This window comes from Leptosomus discolor, chromosome 27, assembly GCF_034619465.1.
Source record: "Leptosomus discolor isolate bLepDis1 chromosome 27, bLepDis1.hap2, whole genome shotgun sequence".
NCBI lineage: Eukaryota > Metazoa > Chordata > Aves > Leptosomiformes > Leptosomidae > Leptosomus > Leptosomus discolor.
Genome location: NC_141417.1, coordinates 1,945,502 through 1,972,727, shown reverse-complemented (window position 1 = coordinate 1,972,727; position 27,226 = coordinate 1,945,502). Strand labels below are relative to the sequence as shown.

Sequence of the window (27,226 nt, the reverse complement as noted above, 5' to 3'; positions counted from 1 at the left end):
AGCTGCCAGGGACACCCCCCCCCCCAAGCTATCACAGACCCCCCTCTGGCTTGAGACCCCCCCTGATCCCCTAGGGCCCCCCAAAACTGCCAGGGGCCGTGGTGCCTTGTGTCCCCCCAGGTTCCCCCCCAAGCCCTGTGATCGCCCCTCAAACTTCCAGGGGACCCCCCCCATGGCTTTCTGGGACCCCCCCTCTCGCCTGAGACCCCCCCCAATCCCCTGGGTCCCCCCAAAACTGCCAGGGGCCGTGGTGCCTTGTGTCCCCCCACGTCCCCCCCAAGCCCTGTTACCCCCCACAAGCTGCCAGGGCCCCCCCCCCCCAGCTTTCTGGGACCCCCCAAGCTGCCACAGACCCCCCCTCTCACCTGAGACACCCCCCCCCGATACCCTGGGGCCCCCCAAAGCTGCCACAGACCCACCCTCTCGCCTGAGACCCCCCCCAATCCCCTGGGTCCCCCCAAAACTGCCAGGGGCCGTGTTGCCTTGTGTCCCCCCGTGTCCCCCCCAAGCCCTGTGTCCCCCCCAAGCTGCCAGGGGACCCCCCCCTGGATTTCTGGGACCCTCCAAGCCGCCACAGACCCCCCCCCCTCTTGCCTGAGACCCCCCCCAATCCCCTGGGTCCCCCCAAAACTGCCAGGGGCCGTGTTGCCTTGTGTCCCCCCATGTCCCCCCCAAGCCCTGTTATCCCCCCAAGCTGCCAGGGGACCCCCCCCGGATTTCTGGGACCCCCCCAAGCTACCACAGACTGCCCCTCTCACCTGAGACCCCCCCTGATCCCCTGGGTCCCCCCAAAACTGCCAGGGGCCGTGGTGCCTTGTGTCCCCGCATGTCCCCCCCAAGCCCTGTTACCCCCCCCAAGCTGCCAGGGGACCCCCCCCCTGGATTTCTAGGACCCCCCAGGCCGCCACAGACCCCCCCTCTTGCCTGAGACCCCCCCCAATCCCCTGGGTCCCCCCAAAACTGCCGGGGGCCGTGGTGCCTTGTGTCCCCCCACGTTCCCCCCAAGCCCTGTTACCCCCCACAAGCTGCCAGGGCCCCCCCCCCCCCGGCTTTCTGGGACCCCCCAAGCCGCCACAGACCCCCCCCTCTTGCCTGAGACCCCCCCCCAATCCCCTGGGTCCCCCCAAAACTGCCAGGGGCCGTGTTGCCTTGTGTCCCCCCATGTCCCCCCCAAGCCCTGTTACCCCCCCAAGCTGCCAAGGGACCCCCCCGCTGGATTTCTGGGACCCCCCAAGCCGCCACAGACCCCCCCTCTTGCCTGAGACCCCCCCCATCCCCTGGGTCCCCCCAAAACTGCCAGGGGCCATGGTGCCTTTTGTCCCCCCATGTCCCCCCCAAGCCCTGTGTCCCCCCCAAGCTGCCAGGGGACCCCCCCCCGGATTTCTGGGACCCCCCCAAGCTGCCACAGACCCCCCCCTCTCACCTGAGACACCCCCCAATCCCCTGGGTCCCCCCAAAACTGCCAGGGGCCGTGGTGCCTTGTGTCCCCCCATGTCCCCCTCTGATGTCCCCTGGCTCCCCCCCCCTCCCCCTAAGCTGCCAGGGGACCCCCCCCCCCACTCCGTGCCCTGTCCCCCCCCCCCCCCCGGGCCATGCCCTGTCCCCGTCGCTGTCCCCGTCGCTGTCCCCGCGGTCGGGCCGGGCCTGGCTCGCGCCACGCTGCATTTCTGCGGTTCCCAACCCAAAATTGCCGGGAGTCGCCCGGCGTCGCCCTGATTCCTCCGCGGCCGCGACCTGCGGGGGGGCCCGGGGGGACGCTCCCGGGGGGGGGGGGGGGGGGGGGCCGGGGGGCTGCGCACCCCAAACTGCTCCCACTGCCCCCCCCCCCCCTACCCATCCCAGTGCCCCCCTGCCCTCCCAGACTGGTCCCAGAGTCCCCAGTACCCACCCCAATGCCCTTGTTCCTCATCCCAGTGTGCCCATTCCCTTCCAGACTGGTCCCAGTGCCCGTGTTACCCACCCCAGTGCCCCCCTTCCCCACCAGACTGGTCCCAGAGTCCCCAGTACCCACCCCAGTGCCTCCATTCCCTCCCAGACTGGTCCCAGTGCCCGTGTTGCCCACCCCAGTGCCTCTCTCTCCACCTCAGACTGGTCCCAGCACCCCCATTTCTCATTCCAGTGCCCCCCTTCCCCACCAGACTGGTCCCAGAGTCTCCAGTACCCACCCCAGTGCCTCCATTCCCTCCCAGATTGGTCCCAGTGCCCATGTTTCTCGTCCCAGTGCCCCTCTCTCCACCTCAGACTGGTCCCAGCATCCCCATTTCTCATTCCAGTGCTCCCTTTCCCTCCCAGACTGATCCCAGCGTCCCCAGTACCCACCCCAGTGCCTCCATTCCCTCCCAGATTGGTCCCAGTGCCCATGTTTCTCATCCCAGTGCCCCTCTCTCCACCTCAGACTGGTCCCAGCATCCCCATTTCTCATTCCAGTGCCCCCATTCCCTCCCAGACTGGTCCCAGAGTCCCCAGTACCCACCCCAGTGCCTCCATTCCCTCCCAGACTGGTCCCAGTGCCTGTGTTGCCCACCCCAGTGCTTCTCTCTCCACCCCAGACTGGTCCCAGCATCCCCATTTCTCATTCCAGTGGCCCCCTTCCCTACCAGACCGGTCCCAGTGCCCGCGTTACTCACCCCAGTACCTCCCTCCCCACCCCAGACTGGTCCCAGCACCCCCATTTCTCATTCCAGTGGCCCCCTTCCCCACCAGACTGGTCCCAGAGTCTCCAGTACCCACCCCAGTGCCTCTCTCCCCACCCCAGACTGGTCCCAGCACCCCCATTTCTCATCCCAGTGCTCCCCTTCCCTCCCAGACTCGTCCCAGTGCCTGTGTTACCTACTCCAGTGCCTCTGTGTGTCCCCAGACTGGTCCCAGAGATGTCATTACCCACCCCAGTACCCCTCATTCCACATCCCAGTGTCTCCATTCACTTCCAGACTGGTCCCAGTGTCCCCATTACCTACCCCAGTGCCCCTGTTCTCCCATAGACTGGTCCCAGTGTCCCCATTACCTACCCCAGTGCCCCTGTTCCCCCATAGACTGGTCCCAGTTGCCCCATTACCTACCCCAGTGCCCCTGTTCCCCCATAGACTGGTCCCAGTTGCCCCATTACCTACCCCAGTGCCCCTGGTCCCCCATAGACTGGTCCCAGTGTCCCCATTACCTACCCCAGTGCCCCTGGTCCCCCATAGACTGGTCCCAGTGTCCCCATTACCTACCCCAGTGCCCCTGTTCCCCCACAGACTGGTCCCAGAGTCCCCATTACCTACCCCAGTGCCCCTGTTCCCCCACAGACTGGTCCCAGTGTCCCCATTACCTACCCCAGTGCCCCTGTTCCCCCACAGACTGGTCCCAGTGTCCCCATGACCTACCCCAGTGCCCCTGTTCCCCCATAGACTGATCCCAGTGCCCCCTTTCCTCAACCCAGTGCCCCCTGTTCCCCTCTCCCAGTTTGCCCCCATACTGAGGGCTCCTCAGTCCCCCGTCCTGTGTCCCCAGCGCTAACGTAGGTGGCGCGAGATGGGGACAGGGATGGGACAGGGACAGGGAAGAGGGATGTACAAGGGGACGGGGACAAGGATGGGGACTGGGTTAGGGACAGGGTCGTGAATGGGATGGGGTTGGGGACAAGACAGGGACAGGGCTGGGGACAGCAAGAGAGCCAGCCCAGGGACAGGGCTGGGGAAAGAGAGAGGTTTGGGGACGGGGACAGAGGTGGGGACAGGACAGGGACACTGAGAAGATTCAGGACAGGACAGAACTGGGGATGGGGATGGGGAACTGGGACAGTGATGTGGATATAGTGGGGGACAGGAGTTGTGCTGGGGACAGGGATGGGGACAGGAGCAGGCACAGGACAAAGAAAGGGCATTGGCACGGTTGGGGACAGGGACAGTGCTGGGAACAGGGACCGGACAGTGTTGGGACATGACAGGGACGGGGACAAGGACAGGGTTGGGGACAGGACTGGGGACAGGAGAGGGTTAGGGACAGGGCAGGGTCGGCGACACTCTTGGGGACAGGACAGGGCCAGGGTTGGGGACAGGGCACAGTTGGGGACACTTTTAGGGACAGGACTGTGGATAGGAGTCGGTTCGGGACAGGACACGGTTGGGGACCCTGCTGGGGACAGGGCTGTGGACAGGACAGGGTTGGGGACACTCTTGGGGACAGGACAGGGACAGGGCTGTGGACAGGACAGGGTTGGGGACACTCCTGGGGACAGGACAGGGCCAGGGTTGGGGACAGGACAAGGTTGGGGACCCTGCTGGGGACAGGGCTGTGGACAGAACAGGGTTGGGGACACTCCTGGGGACAGGACAGGGACAGGACTGTGGACAGGACAAGGTTGGGGACACTCTTGGGGACAGGACAGGGCCAGGGTTGGGGACAGGACAAGGTTGGGGACCCTGCTGGGGACAGGGCTGTGGACAGGAGAGGGTTGGGGACAGGACAGGGGTGGGGACATTCTTGGGGACAGGACAGGGCCAGGGTTGGGGACACTCTCGGGGACAGCCGGGCCAGGCGCCCCCGCCAGGCGGCAGCAGTGACCCGCGCCCGGGGGCTGCACCGACTCGCTGCGACCACCAGGGGGCGCCGGGACTGGGAGGGACTGGGAGGGACTGGGAGAGACTGGGAGGGACTGGGGTGCTAAGGGGTGGGAGGTAATGGGAGACAGTGGGGTGCTGCTGGGACGGGGCGCCATGGGATTAATGGTGTGCTACTGGGGAGGGGGTCCCGATGGGGGTCATTGGGTGGGAGTTGACTGGGGGGGGTCCAGTTGGGGGGGGGGGGGATTTTGGATGGGGGGGGTCCCAGTGGGGGGTAATGGAGTGTTAATAGGGTGGGGGTTAATTGGGGAGAGGGGTCCTAATGGGGTGGGGGGGTCTCAATGGGGAGTAATGGGGGGGACAATGGGGAATAGAGTGGGGGTTAATGGGGGGGGTCCTAATGGAGGGGGGGGGTACTGGGGAGGGTCCTAATGGGAGTAATTGGGTGGGGGTTAATGGGGGGGGTCCTAATGGAGGGGGGGTCCTAATGGGGGTAATTGGGTGGGGGTTAATGGGGGGGGTCCTAATGGAGGGGGGGATCCTAATGGGGGTAGTTGGGTGAGGGTTAATGGGGGGGGGTCCTAATGGAGGGGGGGTCCTAATGGGGGTAATTGGGTGGGGGTTAATGGGGGGGGTCCTAATGGAGGGAGGGGTCCTAATGGGGGTAATTGGGTGGGGGTTAATGGGGGGGGTCCTAATGGGGGGGGTACTGGGGAGGGTCCTAGTGGGGGTAACTGGGGGGGGGGTTAATGGGGGGGGGCGTCCTAATGGGCAGGGGGCTACTGGAGGGGGGTTAATGGGATGACGATCCTGCTGGGGGGGGGGGTGGGGGGTGCTATTGGGGGGGCCCTAACTGGGAGGGGGGGGGGTGTCTTATGGGGTGGGGACCCTGCGCTGGCTCTCACTGGCCCCCACAGACCAGCCCCAGCCCCCCCCCAGGGCTTTGTCCCCTATTGTGTGTCCCCCCCGCAGTGGGGCAGGATGGGGGCGTGAGGGGGGAGTGGGGAGGAGGAGGAGGAGGAGGAGGAGGCGGCAGCCTTCATCCCGGAGAGGCACTGGGCAGATCCGGCCTTCGATGTGACGAGCTGGCCAGGACTCAGCTCTGGTGACAGGATGGGGACAGTCACTTCGTCCCCCACCCACCTCAGGCCTTCCTCCCCGCCGGGCCTGGGGACAGCGCCGTGGGGACAAACTCCCCGAGAAATGTCAAGTTGGTCCCCGACCCCCGGCGGCACGGCACCGTCGGCGAGCCAGGAGGGGAAACTGAGGCAGGGGGCTGGGCGGACCTACGCTCTGTGTCCCCAAGTGCCATCGCTGGGGGTCAGGAGGGGAAACTGAGGCAGGGGGCTGGGTGGACCTACGCTCTGTGACCCCAGGTGCCATCGCTGGGGGTCAGGAGGGGAAACTGAGGCAGGGGGCTGGGTGGACCTACGCTCTGTGTCCCCAGGTGCCATCGCTGGGGGTCAGGAGGGGAAACTGAGGCAGGGGGCTGGGCGGACCTACGCTCTGTGTCCCCAAGTGCCATCGCTGGGGGTCAGGAGGGGAAACTGAGGCACGGCGGGTGGCCGGTCACATCCACGGCTGGTGACACCGCAGGGGCTGGATGAAAGGAAGCGCCACGTTGGCTCGGCGCGGGGGGCACAGGGACGGGGAACCCCCCCACCTTTGTCCCCCGGCGGCGGAGGCGACTTCAAGGCCACAGCGAGGTCTTGGCTGGCAGGGGGGACACCCACGAAGCCACCGGCAAGGGGCCAGCGGGCAGGAGGGTTGTGGTTGTCCCCGCTGCTGGGGTTTTGGGGGGGGGACAGGCTTTATGCGGTGCCGGGAGGAGGGATGGTCCCCAAAACCCGCCTGCTGCGGTGGTGGCGGGGAGGGGGTTTGGTTTGATTTCGTCTCCCCCGGTGGGTCTTTGCTCCTCGCCCGGTGTTTTCACGCCAAAAAAGCCGAAATGAAACGGTTCCGCTGGCAGCGGGGGGGGTGGGGTGAGGCCGCGGGGAGCGATTTTCCAGCGGCGGGATGAAGGGAATTGGGCCAAAAACAAGGGGGAAAAGGAAAAGGTCACGGCGAAGGCGGCATCTGGGCGGCCGGTGGGGCGCCAGGCGAGGGGCTCGCAGGCCTCGGCAGCGCCTCCAAAATCAACATCCCCCCCTGTTACTGGGGAGGGGGTCGCTGGGGTTGGGGGGGGGGGCTCCCTGCGCCGTGTCCCCCTGGTCACCGGGGGACATCAAAGGGCGACGGGCAGCGGGTGGAGGGGTGGCAGGTGGGGTGGGGGGCTTTGAGGCTGGAAAGCCAAAAAAAAAAAACCCAAAAAGAAGATATTAAACGTCATCTCTCGTGTGTGTCCGTACCCCCCCCCCCGGTTTGTCACCGGCTGGGCCCAGTCCCCGCAGACCCTCGCGCCTCGTTTGCCTTCAAAAACCTCATTTTTTGTAAATCGTGGGGGTGGTTTGCTGTGAAATCCCCCCCAAACCGTCCGTGTCCCCCCCCCCCCCAATGCCCAGGGCAGGGCGGACCCCAGGAACTCGCGCCTCGAGGCCCAGGGTGACAGTCGCTGTCACGACAGGGCTGGGTGCTGTGACAGGGCTCGGGACATGTCACACCAAGGGACTCGAGGGCCCGCTGCGGTGACAGGGCCCTGGGGCTGTTTACACAGCGACCAACCCCCGCCTCGGGGCTGGGATGCGATCGCGCCGGGATGGCGGCTGTCGCGACAGGGTGGCTCGTGACAGGAAATGGTAATGGAGGGGGGAGCGAAGGGCGGCGCTGTCGCGACACGGCCCGCGTCACCGAGCCGGTGTGGCCTCTCCGAGGAGGCCGCCCCGGCTCCGGGAGCGTCCGGCTCCGCGGAAAGCGGCGGCCGCAGCCGGGGCGGAGCCAGCGGCAAAATGGCGCCTTTTCCGCCACATTCCCGGCACCGCCGAGCCGTCCCTCCAAGGGCGCAGCCCGGCCGCTCGCCCCGCCTCTTCGCGGCACCCATTGGCCAGTTTGAGACGGACCGCCGTTCTCATTGGCGCGGCGCCCCGCCGCGGCCGACGCCTCCGAGCTAGGATTGGGCAGCGCCCCCGTCAGTGTGCGAGCCCGCCTTCCCCCGCGCCGCGAACCGCGCGGTCGGTTGGCGACGCCCGCTGCCAGTCACTCCTCCTCCCCGCCTCCCCGCCCCCATTGGCGGCGGCGCACGCCCATCACGCCGCGGCCCACGCCGCCGCGGCCGCTCCCATACGGGGTCTCCCTGCGAGCCCGCGCGGGCCCCGATTGGCCCCCTCCGCCTTCGCCCCCCCCCTCCCGCTCCCCCATTGGCCACCGCTCGCGGCTCTCCCCCTCCCCCACGGGGCGGGGCGGCGGGGGCGGTGCGCTTCCCGCCTCCCTCCCCCCTCCGTCGGCCCGCCCTCTCTCTGCATTGGCCCCGCCGCCCATCGCTCGCCCGCCCGCGGCGGCGTTCCATTGGCGGAAGCGGTGGAGAGGGCGGGCCGCGGGGCCGGGGCCGCGGCGCGCGGCTCCCTCCCTCGGCAGCCCCTTGGCGGTCACCGGCAGGGTTAGGCCGCCTCGTCAGCGAGCCGGGCGCGCCCGCCCCTCCTCCCCCCCGCCCCGCCGCCGCTCGGGCTCGCCCCCCCCCGGCCACCATGAGCGGTAAGGACGGGCCCGCCGCGCCGGCGAAGGGAGGAGGAGGAGGAGGAGGAGGAGGAGGAGGAGGAGGAGGCGGAGGGGGAGGGGGGGGGGGCGCGGCGGCGAGGGGCGCGCGGCCGCCCAGACACACGCAAACGACGGCGGCGCCCGCCCGCTCGGAGGGGCCAGAGGCGGCCCCGCCCCACGCCGGGCCGGGCCCCGCCGGGCCGGGCCTCGCCTCGCCGCGCCGGGGGGACCTGCCGGGGGAGGGACCCGGGGGAGGGGGAAGGCCTCGGGGGAGGGACCCGGCGGACGAGCCGGGCTGGGAGCGGAGGAGGGGGCGGCGGCGGCGGCGGCGGCGGGGGGGGGGGGGAACGGGGCGGTGGGGGACACACACGGTCTCGGTGATCCAGGGGGAGCGAGGGAGGATCCCGGGGAATTTTTGCCGGGGGGGGAAGGGTGTGGGCGTGGGGAGTTGGGGGGGTGGGGGTGAGAGCAGGTACCGGGGGCGGGGGGGGCCGCTTCCCCTGAGGACGGCGCCTTGCGGGGGCGGATGCGGGGTGGGGGGGGTGTGGTGTGGCTGGGGGGGGAGCCGTGGGAAAGGTGTGACCCGATGCGGGTGTTTTGGGGTGGGGGGGTGTCCTCGGAAGCGGTGCTGGAGGGGACCCTGGTCAGGGGTGCTGGGGGTGTGGGCAGGAATGAGGGGTGTAGGTCCCTGGCGGGGGGGGGGGGGGGCGGGGGCACGGACGGGGACACGACGATGGGGCTGTTGCCAGTGGAGGATGTGGAGCGGTGAGAGAGGAGGGATCTGGGGGAAGCAGGGCCCCCCTTGCGGTGGGGTCACACAGGGAGCACAGATGGGGTTGTCCCGGCCGGGGGATCCCTGGGGAGCCCCGTGGGCTGGATCCACCGTGGGGAATCCCGTGGGCAGGGCAAGGAGAGGGCCGGGGCGGGAGGTGTGCTCCCAGGCCAGCGGGGAAGGGAAAAGGCAGGCCCGGGGAGGACCTCGACGGGGGCCAGGGAGTGTCCCGAGCGGGTGGGGAGGAGCTGGGGCCTGGAGCAGGGCCGGGTCCTTCTCTGCCTGTCCCGCTGCCAGCTCCCCTTTGGCAGCTCCCTCTGGTTCCCAGCCCCTTCGTGCCAGTTCCCGAGCGGCACACTGTTGTGTTCCCCCCCCTCTTCCAGAGTGCCTGCCAGCGTGCTGCCCCCACCTCCGCTCTGCCCAGCCCTCCTGCCTTCCCTGCCCCTGCCTCCCCGGGTGCCCTCACGCCTCTGCTGCCCCCCTCTCCTGCCCTGAAATGTCTTTAACTCCCGCTGTCGTTTCCCCGCCCGCGCAGACCAAGAGAGTCCCGAGGAGATGGTGACAGTGAAGCCCGAGAAGGGCGAAGGAGATGCCAGCAGTAACAGCAGCGCAGGCAGTGGGGAGGGCCAGGTGAGTGCGTGGAGGGAGGAACAGCCCCAAGCCGGCGGCCTCCCTGGCTCCGCTCGCCCCAGGGAACTCGCTGTCCCCGTGGCAAAGTCCAGGGCCGGGCTGAGGTGTTTGTTTGGCCCAGCCGAGCGTTACGCCGGCTCCTCTCCCTGGAGAGAGGAAGAGGAGGGCGAATGCACGCTGGGGAAATCGTCACGCTGCCAAAACGCCCTCCCCGGAGCACCGACCCGCAGCGCCCCGTGGCTTCCCTTCCTCCCCCGGCTCTGCACGGTGCCCTCAAAAGCACGACAGTTCCCCTGCTCCCAGTAAACACCACAGCCCCAACTGGCCCTTCTCCAGGTCAGGGTTCCCAGAAACGACTGTACTTCCCCACAGTTGTTCTCCTGCAGGGAGATTTGCCTGTTTTGGGGTGGAGGAGACGTTTCTCCTTGCCTTTTACGTGAAGAGTCCCTCCCCTTTCCTCCCTCCCAGAGGGTTTTTCCCTGTGGGTTCAGTCTGTCCCGGCCTGACAGCCCTGTGTTTGGCAGTTGTATTTTTCCGGCTGTGGGTGGGTTTTCTCAGGAAGGAGTGTTTATCTTTTCCGAGTATGCTCCTCCCTGCTTTACATTTTTTTTTTCTTTTTTTTTTTTTTTTTTAAATTTTCGGCCTGCCCATCGGGCCGCCTCCCACATCCTTAACTCCTCCTCTCCTTCCCAGGAATCGCAGCCTTCCCCGCTGGCTCTGCTGGCGGCCACCTGCAGCAGGATCGAGTCTCCCAACGAGAACTCCAACAGCTCCCAGGGCCAGCAAGGTGGGAGCGGCGAGCTGGACCTCACGGCCGCCGCCGCTCAGATCGCCCAGTCGGCCAACGGCTGGCAAATCATTTCCGCCGGCTCCAGCACGCCGACGGCCTCCAAGGAGCAGGGCAGCAACGGCAGCAACGGCGGAGACGCCTCCAAAAGCCGGCCCGTGAGCGCGGGGCAGTACGTGGTCACGACCGCTTCCAACCTGCAGAACCAGCAGGTGCTCACGGGCCTGCCGGGAGTTATCCCGAATATCCAGTACCAGGTCATTCCCCAGTTCCAAACCATCGATGGGCAGCAGCTCCAGTTTGCCACCACCTCTGCCCAAGTCAACGTGCAGCAGGATGCCTCTGGTCAGCTCCAGATCATCCCTGGCACGAACCAGCAGATCATAACGAGCCGAGCGGGGACGAGTAACCTCATCGCCATGCCCAACCTGCTGCAGCAGGCCGTCCCCATCCAGGGCGTGGGCTTAGCCAACAACACCCTCTCAGGGCAAACCCAGTACGTGGCCAACGTCCCCGTGGCTCTGAACGGCAACATCACCCTGCTGCCCGTCAACAGCGTGGCCGCCAGCCTGGCCCCCACCTCTCAGACAGTCACGTTGAGCAGCTCCGGCTCTCCGGACAGCAGCTCCCAGCCGGCCACCTCGGGGGCTGCCATCAGTTCCACCAACAACACCACCACGTCTCACGCTAGTTCGGGCGCCTTTTTTACCAACGCCAACAGCTACTCCACCACCACCACCACCAGTAACATGGGCATCATGAATTTTTCCACCAGCGCGACGGTGGGCACCAACGTCCAGGCGCAGACGCCCCAGAGGGTCAGCAGCGTCCAGAGCTCGGACTCTCTGCAGAGCCAAGTTTCTGGGGTGGCTTTGCAGCCGGGGCAGCAGAAGGAAGGGGATCAGAGTCAGCAGTCGCAGCAGCAGCAGCAGATCCTGATCCAACCGCAGCTAGTCCAAGGGGGGCAGACGATCCAAGCCCTCCAGACCACCCCGCTCTCTGGCCAGACCTTTGCCACTCAAGCCATCTCCCAAGACGCCTTGCAGAACCTGCAGCTTCAAGCTGTCCCCAACTCCGGGCCCATCATCATCCGAACGCCCACGGTGGGTCCCAACGGGCAGGTGAGCTGGCAGACCATCCAGCTCCAAAACCTTCAGGTTCAAAACCCCCAGGCCCAGACAATCACCTTGGCCCCCATGCAGGGAGTCTCGCTGGGGCAGACGGGCAGCACCAGCACCACGCTCACCCCCATCGCCTCCCTCCCCAGCGGCACTGTCACGGTCAACGCTGCCCAGCTCTCCTCCATGCCAGGCCTCCAGACTATTAACCTCAGTGCCTTGGGAGCGTCTGGGATCCAGGTGCACCAGCTCCAAGGGCTGCCGCTGGCCATAGCAAACACTGCCGGTAAGTTGTTTTGTCTCGGTTCTTTTTCCGTAGCCGGGCAGAGGAAATCAAAGGCCAAACGATGTCGCCTGGCTGCACTCGGGCGGCTCCGTGCGTTGTCTGGACTCCGGGGGGGAGTTCAGGGCTGGAGCTGGGTGGGATTGGATGCCAAACGTTGGCTGGAGCTGGGTGGGATTGTTGCCAAAGTTGGCAAGCGGGCCGGCGCTTGTGCTGGCCCGGGGAAGGAAGCATTAAGCCTCTGTTGAAGATGCTGAAACTCATTTGGGGCAGTTTCTGACCTAACTTAACTCTTGAGTGGCCGATAGCATGAGAAGAAAAGAGAGGAGATGCCTGGGAATGGGGAAGGAGAGGCAGGGGAGAAGGGGGCCACTGCGTGGTTCTGTGTGAGGCCTCTGTCCTGCCCCAAGGGCTCTCCGGAGGGGTCTCAGGTTGGGGCGTGGGCCCGAGTTCGGCTCAGCTCCTCGGCTGTGGGAGCTCGCAGGAAGAGTCACGGCCTTATAAAGCTCAGGAATAACTTAAACCCCCTCTGCCCTCCCCGCCTCGAAAACAAACAAACAGAAAGCCTTGGGGAATTTCCTTGCAGGGGCGGAAGAACGGGCTCTTGAAGTGTATATTTAGCCTAAAGTTGGGTGCTGGTGTCTCATCGCGGCCGAGACGGCCTCGCATTCACAGCTGGCGCAGGGCACCCTGTTCGGTTCCTCCCCCCTGGATCAGCCCCGTCGTCTCCCAAAAGCTCCCACCAGCCCGGGGCGGGTGTGGATGTGGGGTGTGAGCTTGAGGCTGCTCGGCTTCCCCTTGGGAACGCCGTGCCTGCCTGTACGAGGGGGCTGTGAGCTCCTGCTGCGGAAGGAATCGGTGCTGAAAAGGAGCTCCGCTTGCTTTTCCAGTGTTTTTCTTTCTTTTTTTTTTTTTTGGGGGTGGGGGGTGGGGGTGGGGGTGTTTGTTTTGTTCTGGCTCTGGCTAAAAAGGCAGTTGCTAGATTTAGTCACAGCCGAGAGGCAGCAAAAAAATGTTGCTCAATCCGACTCGGTGCTTCCTTCTCGCGAGAGGAGGCGGCTGCTCTCCCGGAGTTGTTTTGCAGCATTATTTTGGGCTGTTGCTACAGCAGCTTGGCTTGCAGGCGGCCGCGGGTTTATTACAGACCGCGCCGCCGTCGGGATTAGCCTGATCCTTGGATTTTCCAGAGCGGAGAGACCCGCTTGCGCGAGAGCACGCTCCTTTTTGCGCCCAGGGAGGGGAGCGGGACGGCTAGACGTGGCGATGCAGGTGGTGGTGGTGGTGGTGGAGGGGGGGTCCCTTTCGCCTTCCCCCACCCGGGTTCGGCGGGATCCCCTCGCCCTGCAGCCTGGCGGGGCCGCTTGCGTCGAGGCGCGCTTCGTTCTTGTTTGGAAGGCGCTGGAGAAACGCATGGGCGACTCCTAGTTCCTGTATTTGTGCCTGGCTCTGCCCTCGGAGGTGGGGCAGGGAGGAACGTTCCAGAGACCACCCATCCAACGCGCTGGGGAGCCTCCTCCTCCTCCTCCTCCTCCTCCTCCTCCTTTTTTTTTTTTTTTTTAGCTCAGCGGCATGTTTAGCTCTTGATCCGCGGTGACGAATTCGCCGTCTGACGCTGGCGGCTGCAGGGAGAACCGCGGCCGAGGGCCTCGCTCTTCCTCCGCTCGGGGGATGTGACGTTCGGGTGACACTTTGGTGGTGTTACGGTGGAAAAACCAGAGCAGGGTTTGGTTTTCAAAGAGCTTGCGGGGACTCACCGAGACCCCGGCTCGATGCGAGCGTGAGTTGGGCTCCTGGGGCGAGATGGCAGGGGTTGAGGCTGGGACAAAGCTCCTGGCACCGCCCCGTTCACACGGTTTGCGTGGGTTTAACTCCAGGCTGGAGGAGTTTTCCTCAAGCTGGGTCCGTCGGACGTGGCGATGGGTCGTTTGTCCCCCTTGCCACCCACTATCAGCCCCTCTCTGGTGGGTGCTGAGCCCCCCTGGACCTTGCACGCCGTCCCCATCCGCGCCGTGGCCACGTCGCTGGGCCATCCTCTGCCGTGTCGGGCGGCTGCGAACGCGGATCCCTCCCGCTCCCAGCTCCTTGATGGCAATTTAAGGGAATTGAAGGCAATTTATTTTGTTAACGACTCTGCCCGCTGTCCCAATCGCCGAACGCTTTCCACGAGGAGCCTCCCCTTCGGCTGCCGGCGGCTCTGCGAGCCCGCCCCACGCGTGCTGGAACTTTCTGCGCTCGCTTTCTGCTCGAGGCTAAGAGGCGGGAGGGTTGGGGTTTTTTTGAAGCAGGAAAAAAAAAACCACAGCCCTCCTTTGCTTCCTAGGGAGGTGAATGGAAAAATCAAACCCAGGTTCGCTTGGGAGGGGGGCGACGGGCAGGTGGTCTTCCCGGCCCCCTTGGGTTTTGGGGCGCACGGCGAGGGGTTTTGGGAGCTGAGCTTGCAGCCACGGCGTTTCCTACCGCTTCCCTGCAAATCTGCCTTAGCTGAGCTGTTCCAAAGAGCTCAGCTTGGCTTCCTTCGGGGCTGACAGCCGCTCCGGTGTCCCGGCTTGGCTGCTGCCGGGCTGCGGGAAGCACGTGTCTCCCGTCGGTGGGCACGGGGACTCCTCTGGGCGGTGGCTTTCAGCCCCTCCTGAGAGCTGGGGGTGAGGCGCCGAGGCGATTTCTGCTTTTTGCTTTCCGTTCTGCAAAGCGGCGAGGGGAAAGAGCCTCCTGGATTAAAAATAACACCTGAAAAGGTCTTTAAAAAAAAAAATCAAATTCTTTGCTCCTGGCCGTGAGGCAGAGCCCTGCGCTCTGTGCGAACGTACCTCAGTCTGTGTTTGTATTAATTCAGCGGTTTGCAGGCTGCTGCCTCCTCCTCCTCGGCATGAATTAGCGCCGTGGCAGAGACATGAGAAGGTCCCTGACCGTAATGGGCTGGTATGTGGGCAAACAGGCCTCGCAGCCGGCTCTGCTGCCGCGAGGGGAAGGCGGCCACGGAGCCAGGGAGGGTATTTCCTCGGCTGGCATTGCCCCAAAAACCCACGCGGGGGTTTGGGTGCCACCGCTCGCTGCGTGAGTGGGCAGCCAGGACGGCCTCTGGGGTGAAGGAAGGAGGGGTTTGGGTGCTCTTCTGCGAGGGTAGGAGCGCAAAGGTGGGTGTTGGGACACCTCGGTGGGGTCCTCGCCTCCCCCCCCCCCCCCCCGAGAGCAGCGTCACCCCGGTGTCACCCTAGTGCTGGCCTGCCTGGGGTGGGAACGTCCTGCCCAACGCCCCTTCGCTTTGCAGCCAGCGGGGTGGGGGCGATTTTGAGAAGTTTGCGTCGCTGGGGTTTCTCTTCCCCTTTTGGCTGAGCTTTAGGGAGGAGGAGAGGGACTTTTTTAGCTCCGTGTCTGTACAGTTTTGCCGGCAAAGTGGCTCTGCCCCACGTACCTGTCCCTGGCAGAGTCCTGCTGCTTAGAGCTCCGTGCCTCGGAGATCAAGTGCCCTGCCTGGCTGAGGTATGTGCTGGGTAAACAGGCGTCCGGCGGTGCCTTCCCCTTAGGTCAGCGCTGGAGTGAAACCCCCTCACCCGAGGGCCCTTGTTTTGGGAGCGCTAAAGGATGTTTTATTCCAGGGGAGGATGGAGCTGGGAGGGTGCCCGGAGGACTGGTGGGACTGGGGAGGCACGCCAGCCCCCAGCCGTGCACCTGCCCGAGGGTGTTTTGGCAGGAGGAGCTCTCCCTTTTCCGGGCTCCGTCTATCGTTGGGGTGGAGGCTCGTGGTGGAGCCGAGCGGTGGGACGTAGCGAGGACATCCTTCTGAAAGAGGAAAGGAGAGGAAAAAAAAAAAAAAAACCCTTCTTGGGGGAAGTAACTCTTTGAAATCTGTTTACCAAATGCATCCCCAGCTCTGTGCTGCGACTTTGTTCTTACAGGGCTCTTCCCAGCCGTCGGGGCACTGACACAAAGACCTGATTGTCTCCTATTTTCTGTTTTTAAGGGAAGCTTTGTAGCAGGGCCTTGATGAGACATCCACATGGCATCGTCTGCGGAGGGGAGGGGAAAATCAGAATCAACCTCAGGCCAGCAAGCCCTGACAGGATCGCTCCTTAACGTGCTGTAATTGTTTGTTTCGTTACGCCCATGACATCACGTCAGAAAATAATTATATTGTGAAATTTCCTTCTCTGAACTCTAGCTAGGCTGGACTTTAAATACCCTCCCGGCTTCCTTGGCTGACCTCTCTCCTTGTTAAAGAGGGCGGTTTGCTGAAGAAACGACACAAATCCCGAGAGATCCCGGGGTCTGCTTGGGGAAAAGGGGGCGATCCCGATCGTGCGGCTTCGTCCCGGCCAGGCTGTGCCCCACACAAAGTTGCCGTGGGTCTGGGGCTCCATGGGGTAGCCCTGCTCCTCCTCCTCCTCGAGGCTGGGCTCAGCAGCCCAGGAATTGGGAGCGGGTTGGCAGCCGTGCTGGTCGGACTGGTTGGGTGCCACGCACCTCGTGACTCCTCACGGAAGAGTTTCCTTGCCGCGCTCAGGACCGTCTCACCGGGCCCTGAGCTTCCCTTTCCTTTTATCTGTTCCGCCCTCAGCCCCGCCGCCTCCTCGCCGAGGAGCGGGGGGGTGTTTATCGCCCCTTCGCAGGAGCTGCAGCCGGTCCCCCGAGGACTTAGGGGTGGTTTCAGCGTGGCTCCTTTCCAGACCATCGCCTCTCCGGGCCGCTGGCTCCCACCTGGGCGAGCCTCACGCCGTCCAGCCGCCTCCCCACCCCAGCGCAGGGGGTCTGGGTTAGATGCCGTGAGGGAGACGGGTTCCAAATCCCCTTCTCTGCAGAGAGGCGCGGTGAAAACCGCGGGCTTCGTGGCTCGGAAAAGCATCCGCCCTTGGCTGCGGTGGGCGAGAGGGATACGGGGGGTCAGGTGCGGTGAGAGATGGGGGTACGGGGAGTCAGGTGCGGTGAGAGATGGGGGTACGGGGAGTCAGGTGCGGTGAGAGATGGGGATACGGGGGTCAGGTGCGGTGAGAGATGGGGGTACGGGGAGTCAGGTGCGGTGAGAGATGGGGATACGGGGGTCAGGTGCGGTGAGAGATGGGGGTACGGGGGGTCAGGTGCGGTGAGAGATGGGGGTACGGGGAGTCAGGTGCGGTGAGAGATGGGGATACGGGGGTCAGGTGCGGTGAGAGATGGGGGTACGGGGGCTCGGGTGCGGTGAGAGATGGGGTACGGGGGGTCAGGTGCGGTGAGAGATGGGGGTACGGGGGTCGGGTGCGGTGAGAGATGGGGGTACGGGGGTCAGGTGCGGTGAGAGATGGGGATATGGGGAGTCAGGTGCGGTGAGAGATGGGGGTACGGGGGTCAGGTGCGGTGAGAGATGGGGATACGGGGAGTCAGGTGCGGTGAGAGATGGGGGTACGGGGGGTCAGGTGCGGCGAGAGATGGGGATACGGGGAGTCAGGTGCGGCGAGAGATGGGGGTACGGGGGTCAGGTGCGGTGAGAGATGGGGGTACGGGGGCTCGGGTGCGGTGAGAGATGGGGGTACGGGGGGTCAGGTGCGGTGAGAGATGGGGGTACGGGGGTCGGGTGCGGTGAGAGATGGGGGTACGGGGGTCGGGTGCGGTGAGAGATGGGGATATGGGGAGTCAGGTGCGGTGAGAGATGGGGGTACGGGGGGTCAGGTGCGGTGAGAGATGGGGGTACGGGGGGTCAGGTGCGGTGAGAGATGGGGGTACGGGGGGTCAGGTGCGGTGAGAGATGGGGGTACGGGGGGTCAGGTGCGGTGAGAGATGGGGATACGGGGGTCAGGTGCGGTGAGAGATGGGGGTACGGGGGTCAGGTGCGGTGAGAGATGGGGGTACGGGGGGTCAGGTGCAGTGAGAGATGCCTGCGGGGGGTTTTCCCCGTCTCCTGGGTGTGCTTTGGGCTGGGCTCTGGCCGCAGCCCTCCTCCTCCTCGCCGGTCACCGCCCTTCCCAGCTCAGCCGGGCGTTTGTCTCCTTCCATCTTCCTCACGCTGATGCAGGGACTTGTCTTTTAACTAACCCAATTGTTTTTTTTTGGCGAGGTTGGGTAGGACCTGCCTATGCTCCGGGGTGAAGGTGCTCCGGCTGCCGGTTGCTGGGGGTCTGGTTTGCCCCACCAGGGCCGCCCCAGTGAAGGTTTCGGCAGGGCTAGAGGCTTCTTCCCAGTTTTGCAGCGAGCCAGACTGGAATTAAAAGGGCAAAGGAGGTCTGCGTTTCAGTTTGCAGCGCGACAAAGGTGTTTAGCAAGTCCTGAGGGGGGCGAGGGGCATGTCAGGGATCTCCCAAATTGGACGAGGTGACTTCCAAGCTCGCCGCTGGGCGGCCGCAGCTCCGGCTCCCCTCACAGCCCACCCCGCTCTTAACCCGACAGCTCCGTCCCTGTTTCTTTCTTTTCCAAAGGAAACGTCACTTCTTGTGACGCACCGAAACCTCCAACAATTAAAGGATATCGCCCAACTTGCCGTGTGGCTTTTCAAGTCATTAAACTCCAGATTCCAACGCAATTACTCGACCGTTCTGCAGGCTGACTTCAGAACTGCACCATCTTCCGCAGCCGGGCACCGTGTGTTCCCCGCTCCGCCGTCCCTAACGCCAAAGAATTACTAAGCGAGAGCTTGGCTAATTTACATGAATGACTTCCTACTGCAGATTAACCCATTTTTGCAAATTAGCGAGGAAATCAGACGAGATAAAAATCAAGGGGGGGCTGCGTGACAAAACCTACTTTGTTCCTTTGTGTAGCAAGTGCAGCTGAATTGTCTTTGATCTGTCTGGGGTAGAGCGTGGTGGTGTGTTGAGGGGGAGAGCAGCGAGCGCCGGCGAGGCAGCGCTGCTCGCTGCCACCCCGGGCTTTCAGACTCTGCCACCGAATAAAAACCAGAGGAGGAGGAAACGGGGAGGACTTGAGTTGTGAGCTCAAAAGGTTCGATTTTGGGGGGGTTGTTTTCTTTTTTTCCCCAAGCCTGTCGTCCGCCGCGAGCGCAGATGCGCCGAGAAGGTTGAGGGAGCCCCGGGGCTGCGTTGCTGCTGGGGTTTGCTGCTCTTTTTTTTTCGCCTTAAAACTTCCTCTTGCCTCTCTTCGGCGCGTCGGGAAGCTGCCGTCGGGTTGTCGTGCGTGCCCCGCTCTGCGTGCTGACGCCTTACCCCCCCGCCCCCTCTTCCTCTCCTGCCTCTGCAGCGTTGCAGCTGCCAAGGTTGCAAAGTTTGCACAAGAAACCGTTCTGGTTGGGTTTGGTTTGGTTTTTTTTTTGGGGGGGGGGTGGGTGTTTTTGGTGGTGGTGTTTTTTTTTTTTTTTTTCTCAGATCCTCCCTAAAAATGAACATCGAGTCTGTTTCCCCCTCTGCGAAGGTCAGCTGGGGTGGATCTAAAAATGCTGCTCTCTTCTCTCCACGGGGCATTTCTCGCCTCGTTTTAGTTTGCTAAATAAAACGACTAAACCGAAGCATTTTTCCTCCGAGGAGCAGTTAGAAGACAAGAAACACCTTGTCTCGAGAGAAGTCGCAAGCCAAGACTCGGGTGCTTTGGTCTTTTGAGCGCGAGACCGGCAAACAGCCGCCCTTTTTCTGGCAGAGGGGGGGGTCTCAGTACCCCCATCCCGTGCTGGGGGAGCAGGGGCTCCTCCGAGCAAGGACAGGTCGGGGGCAGGAGCCGGGCGCAGCAAAACAGCGTCAGCTCCTGCCTCCTGTCTTCACAGGCAAGTCCCTCTGTGCTCCCCAGGGTTTTCCAAGGATTAACCCCCACCCTACCCCCCCCCCATCCTTGCTCTATTAATACATTTTTTCAGGACTTCAATGACCTGAGCGTGGAGCAGGGAGCCTTCAGGAAAGCTCTAGTCTTAGAAGTAATCTATATTAGTGGAGATAATAAACATAAATTATCCAGCCCGTTTCTCTCCGCCAAGCTTTCTCCTGAAGCTGCGATATTCTGGAGACTTCGGCGCGTCCTGATATGTGAAGAATGAAGCGTGTACGTACAAGATCTGTCTTCTCTTGCCGTAATTTATTTATACCTTAATTAGATGCGAGCCATAGATTACCAGAAGGAGGATTTGGGTTCTTTTCCCCCCTCCATATGACATGCCAACAGACTATAAAACACTGCGTAGGCTTTTGCATGTTTGAAGGTTGAAGCCATTCCAAGAGATCGGGGCTGGATTCTCCCCCTCCCAAGCGTATTTTGGGGAGAGCACGTGTTGTCTCCTCCTTCCTTTTCCCAACAGCTCTCCCCGGACAGCACATACGCGACGGGGAAATCTCTAATCTGTCGCTGTAACGCAAGCTGTCGTCGTTGGCTTATCAAGCTGAAAAAAAAAAAACCCCAACCCTCCCTGCTTCCCCTCCGTGCTGGTTTTCCGACTGTAAACATATGTTGCAAGAGCTGGGGGGGGCGGGGGGGGGGAGCCAGGACTGAAAAGGTTTTGTCCGAAAATTGCTAAACGTGGCGGGGAGCGCAGGAATGTTGCTGATGAGGTGCGGGAGGGCCCAGCGGAGACTTCCGAGCGGGGCTCAAAATTCTGTCCCCTTTGGAGGGACGGTTGCCTTCCTCCTGCCCGGTGGTGGTGGGGGTGAACAGCCAGACCTGGTCGCTGTCACTCGATGGCCAACAACCTTCCTCTCCACTCTGGCGTCCCGGTGCGAGGGCAGACACCGTCGCGCAGGAGCCCCGTCCCGGGGCTGAGCTGCTCCGTGTCGGTCACGGGTGTTACTGGCAGCATCTTTCGGCCGCGATTCGGCCGAGCGTTTCCCCCGGCGCGGCCCGGAGGGCACCGTCCGCGGGGTTGAACGGTCTTGGGGGGGCCGGCGCCGTCCTTGAACGCGACGCTGGGGAGCGGAGGCCTGAGCGCAGCCCCTCGCCGTAACGCGGACGGACGACATCCCGGCTTCTGCTGAGACACCGGCGTGTGCCTCGGGTCCCCCGTGGAGGACCCGGCCCCGGCGTGATGTGAGTAGAGACGCGGCGTGGCAGATGACTCAGGGCTCCTTTCCTTGATGGCAGCCCGGCGCTCCCGGTTCTTTGATGCTTTCTGGGCGTCTCGCTCCTCGACGGCGAAGGCCTTGCCCGGCGCTGCCCTCTCCCAGGAAATCTGGACCCCTGTGGATTTGAGGGAGGAGGGGCCAGAGCAGCCAGCCTGGATTTCAAGCTTCCCTCTTGGCGTGCTCCTGCCTGGGAGAGCGAAGCTCTTCTTGATGCCGCCGCGACCCGGAGGAGTGAAAGCAGAGCTGCTCCTCTCGCCGGAGGAAGCCGAGATGCGGCGCACGGCTCGCTTGTGCCCGTAAATCCTCCACTGGCCCCACAAATCATCGGCCGCGCCACCGCAGAGCTGTTGGGCAAGCCAGCCCGGAGCTGGCCAGTGCCCCCAGTAGCCAGGCATCTATTCCTGGTGGCTTTTTCTCCTTTCCTGAGCGTGGGTTTCTGCCCAGGCTCCTCCGCTCGGCTTTGCCAGGGCACCACTGACACCTGCTGGTAACAGCAAAGCCACCGGGCCCGGCGAAGGCTGCCCGCTGCCAGAAACTCTTCGTCATTCCCCCGCCTCGCTGTCTCAGGGTTGTGAAACTCCCTCCCGGCTCGCGGGAAGAGAGCGGCAGCCTGCGGGGAATGGACGCTTCGGGCCTTCTTCAGCGCCAGCCCTTCTGTGCGCTTGCCTGGGAGCTGAGACGTGGGGAAACCAGGTGCTGAAAGCGAGTTTCGCCGCTTTGCTGGAGGTGCTTGTCCCAGCAGGGCTTGGCAAAAGGCTCTGCTGGCCTCCTCTGAGGTACCGTGGCCGGTGGTGGCAGCTTGGTCGCCGTGCCAGGGAGGTGGCCTTCGTTCCTGCGGCTCTGGAGGACGCGGGCAGCAGGACCGTGGGCTGTTTTTTGGGGAGCGCTGGTGCTGGAAACGGCGGCTTTGTGACGTTTGTGCTGCCTATTTCAGAAGCGGCTGCCAGGTACTGGGAAGAGGAGATGGAGGGAGTGAACCAGCATCCCCCAGGGCCCCACGGCGTATCCCGGCATCCCCATCAGCCTTTGGCAGGGCTGGCTGGCACCGTCCTTCCCACTAACTCCATCCTCCCTGGAGCCAAGCGGGCAGCTGCTGATCGACAGCATCGGGAGAGCCCCCAGAGGGGTGTTTTTGGGGAAGACTCCCCCTGACACAGCCTCGTTTCCCAGTGTGGGAGAGGATCTCTGGAAGGGGCGGCCGAGCGCAGCGTCGTTTGCTGGCGGGGACGAGCGTCTGCGTGTGCGTTTGCACCCGCGTGTGCTTTATCTCAGCCCCACCTTCAGCCACCCCCACGTTCAGGCGGTGATCTCAGCCCTGGCTGCCTGCTTGTGAGGAAGTTGGTAGGCAAAAAAAGGCGAATTTTGGGAATGACAGCCCGTAGCCAGCCAAGGATGCTGCCGCCCGTCCGGCGGAAGCATCTTGGCTCCAAATCTGCTGTTAGACCTATTGGCATATGTTAATTGCAGCTGAAAAGAGATTACTCAGCCTGCCGTCTCCGCGCCCGCTCCGGCTTTTCAGCGCGAAAATAATCAAGCAGCGGAGCTTGAAGGGAAATAAAACACTTGTGAAGTGTAGATGGGGTGGTTGGAGAAGCAATTAGATGAGCAGCAGAAGCGTAGAGCAATAAAATGGCAATGAAAACGGATCGGCTTCGAAACTTCCTCCCCCCGCCCCGTTACGAATGGTTTATGTTCGCCTGCATTTGGGAGCTCGTCAGCTCTACCCTGAGGTTCGCAGGGCTTTTATCGTGGGGAATTGCTCCTCGAGAGAGAGGGAGGGCCCATATATATATGTATATCTCTCTGTCTATATCTCCATCCCTTTCTGCAATGGCAGTAATTAACCAGCGAGCGCGTGCCGATAATATCTTCGCTGATGGAGACGCCGGTCTTCCAGCCCGCTTTATTTATCGCTGCCTTGGGGTGTTTTTTTTTTTGGCGGGGCGGGGGGGGATTTGCATCTGCTCTGGGCATCCGCTCCTGCATCGTTTGTCGCTTTCGTCAGGTTTAAGCTGGAGAAATGTTTGAAAAAAGGGAAAACTGCCTCTTTCAACACCAAAAAAACCCCGAGGAGGTGAAAGGGGACCTCGGTGAGGTCGGTAGCACGGCGTGATTCGGAGAAGGGTTTCCCTCGGTGACGTTTTGACACTTGCTTTATCGCTGACGGCGATGTGAGGCGGCCGGCGCGGCTCCGTTTACATTTTTCGCTCTGTTTTCTGCGCTGGAGGAGCTGCGGGAGTTGGCAGGTGGCTGGAGTGATGCGGGGGGGGGCTGTTTTTTCCGAGAGATGCGGCTCTTACCTCTCCTCTGGATGTGAATCAGAGGGCACGGACCAAAATGTGGGGGGTGCTGGGCAACCCCCCGCTTTGCTGGTGGCTGTGGAGGGCAGGGCGAGCCCCAGGACTTTAGGAGAAGCTCGGTGGGGGATTGGCGGGGCTCGAAAACCCAGGAGCGTGTGGAAGGCCGAGGGAGGAGGCTGGAATGAACAACTTCCTACGGCTCCATCAAGCCGAGACCCTCCTGGCTTTGCCGCTGCCGTGGGGGAAAGGCTGGGGAAAGCCCCTGTCGCTTCCCCCCCCCCCCCCAACTGGCTGCTGGGGGCTTTGCTGCTCCAGAACTCCCAGTAACCTCCCGTGTTTTCTTCCAGGTGACCACGGTGCTCAGCTGGGTCTGCACGGCACGAGCGGAGACGGGCTGGGCGATGAGAACGCGGCTGTGGAGGAAGGAGAGACCAGCCCGGACCCGCAGCCCAGCAAGGACGGAAAACGCGGAGGGAAGCCTGTACCTGCCCCCTACTGCAAAGACAGCGAGGGAAGGTGAGGCTGGTCCGGCAACACCGGGCTGCCTGAGCAACCTCCCAACCCCCAGGAGCAAGCCAAAACCCCAAAAGGGCCTCGTTGGGCCCCGTTTTCCCTCCCTCTGTTCAGCTGGAGCTTTCAGGGTTGTTCTCACTCTTTCCCTCCGACTTCTTCTTTCAGGAGCTCTGGGGATCCAGGGAAAAAAAAGCAACACATCTGCCACATCCCGGGCTGCGGGAAGGTGTACGGCAAAACCTCGCACCTCCGGGCTCACCTGCGGTGGCACACCGGGGAGCGCCCCTTCGTCTGCTCCTGGCTCCTCTGCGGCAAGCGGTTCACCCGCCAGCGACGAGCTGCAGCGGCACAAGCGCACGCACACAGGTAGGTCCTGCTTCCCAACCCCCCCTCCCCTGGGCTCTGTCACCCCCCCCTGGCAGGGGTGGGGGGGGGAGAAACTGGGCCCCCCAGGCTCCGCCTCACCCCTCTCTCCTTCCCCTTCTTCCAGGAGAGAAGAAATTCGCCTGCCCGGAGTGCCCCAAACGCTTCATGCGGAGCGACCACCTCTCCAAGCACATCAAGACCCACCAGAACAAGAAGGGAGGCGCGGCCAACAGCGTGGCCATGAACGTCTCCGCCGTCCCGATGGACACGGGGGCTTCGGCGGAGGGCAACGGCGGCGCCACCCCCTCGGCCTCATCGCTACCAACATGGTGGCCATGGAAGCCATTTGCCCGAGGGCATCGCCCGCGCTGGCCAGCAGCGGCATCAACGTGATGCAAGTGGCCGACCTCAGTCCATCAACATCAGCGGCAACGGGTTCTGAGGGCGACGCGGGACGCGGGCACCGGCGGGCGGCACGACGGCGGCGCCGGGCGGCAGCGGGGCCGAGAGGCGAGCGGAGACGGAGCGGGAGCTTATTTTCACCGCGAGGGCGACGCTGTCCCTCGTCACCCTCCAGCACTAAAGCCCAGCTCCTCTTCCCTGGGAGCGCAGCCCTCCTTGAGCTGTCCGACCTCGGGGCCCGGTGACCACACACGAAGGCCAGAGCTATATATGTATTTTTTAATTTTGGCTTGACCTTGTTCTTTTTTTTTTTCTTTTTTTTTTTTATTATTTTTTTTTTTTCCCCCCTCTCCTCCACTCCCCAGATCCGTCTTCTGCCCCCTCTGTAGCTAGCCTTCGACGCCATCATGGTAAAAAAAAAAAAGAAAAAAATATATACTTTTTAGGAAAAAAAAAAAAAAAAAAAAAAAAAAACCACCCACAACAACAACCAAACAAAAACCCCAACAAAAAAAAAAAACAAAAAAAACACCAAAAAAAAAAAAAAGGAAAAAAAAAAAAAAAGAAAAAAGATTCCTATATTATTATTATATATATAAAAATATAAAATGTGTTCATTTGAGAGAGGAGAGATTTTGCTGCGACCATGGCTTGGTCTCTTTGATGCCTTATCTTGGAACAGGTTGACCCTCTGGGGCAGTTCGGACGGTGCCCGCGCTGCCCTTCAGACCTTATATTACATTTTACAGTGTAATCTTGAAAGAAAAAACCCCACCCCAACCCCCCCACCCCCCGGTCCTTTTTGTACGCTTTGCTTTTAGGTTGTTCTTTAATTTCTTTGTAATTATTTGGGTGAGGTTTTTGCTGTTTTCTGTTTATTTTTTTCCCCCTCATTTGTCAAACCAGCTGCCCTCTCCCTGCCCTTCACTGGACTTCTGGATCCCGGAGTTTTCCAGCGATCTTCTTGGCGAAGATCCTTTTCCTCCGCCTTTTCTCACCCTCGCTCCGGCGGGCTGAGCGCTGGAAATCGATTTGTCCGGGGTTTCGTGCGGGTTCACTCCGCAGAGGGGCTGGGACCCGGCGCGTGGGCACGGCGGGAGACGGCTCAGGAGGTCTTTGGGGAAAATGTCTTTTTTTTTGGAGGGGGAGGGTGGGGGTGTTTTGTTTTTTTTTTGGCTGATGTTGGTCTTAAGAATAATAATAATCATGAGAAATCAGCGCTGCTGGAGCAGGGCGGCGGGAGACGGCACTTTTCCACCCCGGAGAGGTCCCATCGGAGCCTCGAGGGGGACGCGGGACGGGGCTGTTCGCCTCGTGACGCCGCTCGAGGTGGCTCCTCGCGCTTCCCCCTACAAACCAAACCAAAAATAAGGGTGTTGGGGGGGGGGGGGGGGGGGGGGGGCGGAAACCCTTTTGGTTTTCCAATACCCAGCTTTTCCCACCCCGGGAGGACCAGGACGGCTCAATCCTCTTCCGCTCTTCCTCCCACACCCTCCTCTTCCTGCTCCAGCCCAGACAATATCTGCCCTTTCCCCGCCGGCTGCGAACAGGCAGGGGGCTCCCCTGCCCGCCGCAGGGTAGGGGGGGGCCAGCACCGTGTGTGTGTCCCCCCCCCCAATACCAAGGAGGGGGGAATTTCGTCTCAGGGTGACGCAGAGCGCGCGGGGGGCGGCTTTGGTTCCGTCCCCGAAACACGGCAGCGGAGGGACGTGGATCCCAACCGCCTCCTCGAAGGCTTTTGGTGAAACCTCTCGGGTTTCGAGCAGAAATTTGGGGGTGAAACGAGCCCGAAGCCGGTCTGAGCTGGCGAGGAGAGAGCCCCCGAGCAGAGCAGGTCCTAGGAACGACCCCGGGGTGTGAAAACCAACCCGGGTTCCGCGCTGGAAGAAGGGGGTCGAGCTCCGGTGGCGATTTGGAGAGGTCGAGGCGACCGGGGCGGTGGGGGGGGGGGGGGTCTCGCTGGGTCACACTCGTTGCGTGTGTCCCCTTTGCTGGCGGGGGGGGAAGGCGGCGTGGAGGCGAGAAGCCCCCGGTTTTGGGCTCGGACCCCTGAATCCCCCCCCCCCCCCCGCCAGCTCCAACAGCAGCCCAAAACGAGGGGGTTTCTCTCTCCCGGGCTCCGAAGGGCGGCCAACCCCCCCGCCCCCCGCCCCCCCGCCGGCCCCGGTGGTTTGGGCAGCGCCGGGACCCCCGAGAAGGCGATGTCCCCTTGGGGGCCAAGGACACCCCGTTTGCTCAGGTGGGCTGGCCAGGCCTTCACAGAGGGGGGGGGGGGGGGGCCTTCAACCCCCAAATCCTCCCCCCCGCGGGGGGGGGGGGGGGGGCCTTCAACCCCCAAATCCTCCCCCCCCGCGGGGGAGGGGGGGGGGGCCTTCAACCCCCAAATCCTCCCCCCCCGCGGGGGGGGGGAGGGGGGGGCTGAATTTCCTACCGAGCTCCCTCCCCCCCCCCTTCATTCCACACGCTTCCCACGGAGGGGGTGGGCTTGCCGCAGCCCCACCAGGGGGACACCCCCCCCCCCCCCCCCCCCCCCCACCCGGTGGGGTCGCACCATCGGTGGCAAAAAAAAAAAAAACCAACCCGGGGCAAACTGTGAATGAGGCGCGAAGGTGTTTTTACCTTGGTTTGGGGTTGTTTTGGGGTTTGTTTGGGTTTGTTTTTTTTTTTTTTTAAGAAAAAAAAAGAAAAAAAAAAAAAAAGAAAGAAAAAAAGCTCTGCAGGGAGGGGGGCGGCGAGCGTTGGCGATTCCTCCGGCCGATCTTCCCGCTCTCTCTCTTCTATTCTCTCTCTCTCTCTCGATATATATTTTTGCATTTGTATATTTTTATATAGGAAACTTTAAGCATTTGTATTTTAATAATCTGTGAAGCACTATGAGTTCCCCAGCGCGTCGTGTCCGTCTCTTCCCAACCAACCCCCCA

The 27,226-nt window shown here is 63.0% G+C and overlaps 1 protein-coding gene across 1 annotated transcript; it reads left to right on the top strand.

Annotated features, from left to right (window-relative positions):
• Positions 1–8,139: 8,139 nt before the first annotated feature.
• Positions 8,140–24,345, top strand: SP1 (Sp1 transcription factor). The gene is given in 11 exon segments (XM_086478719.1): positions 8,140–8,171; positions 9,482–9,576; positions 10,270–11,767; positions 23,372–23,473; positions 23,476–23,513; positions 23,515–23,540; positions 23,703–23,865; positions 23,867–23,903; positions 24,028–24,210; positions 24,213–24,308; positions 24,311–24,345. Coding segments are annotated over 11 exon segments (2,280 nt in total). The 5' UTR covers positions 8,140–8,164.
• Positions 24,346–27,226: the final 2,881 nt, after the last annotated feature.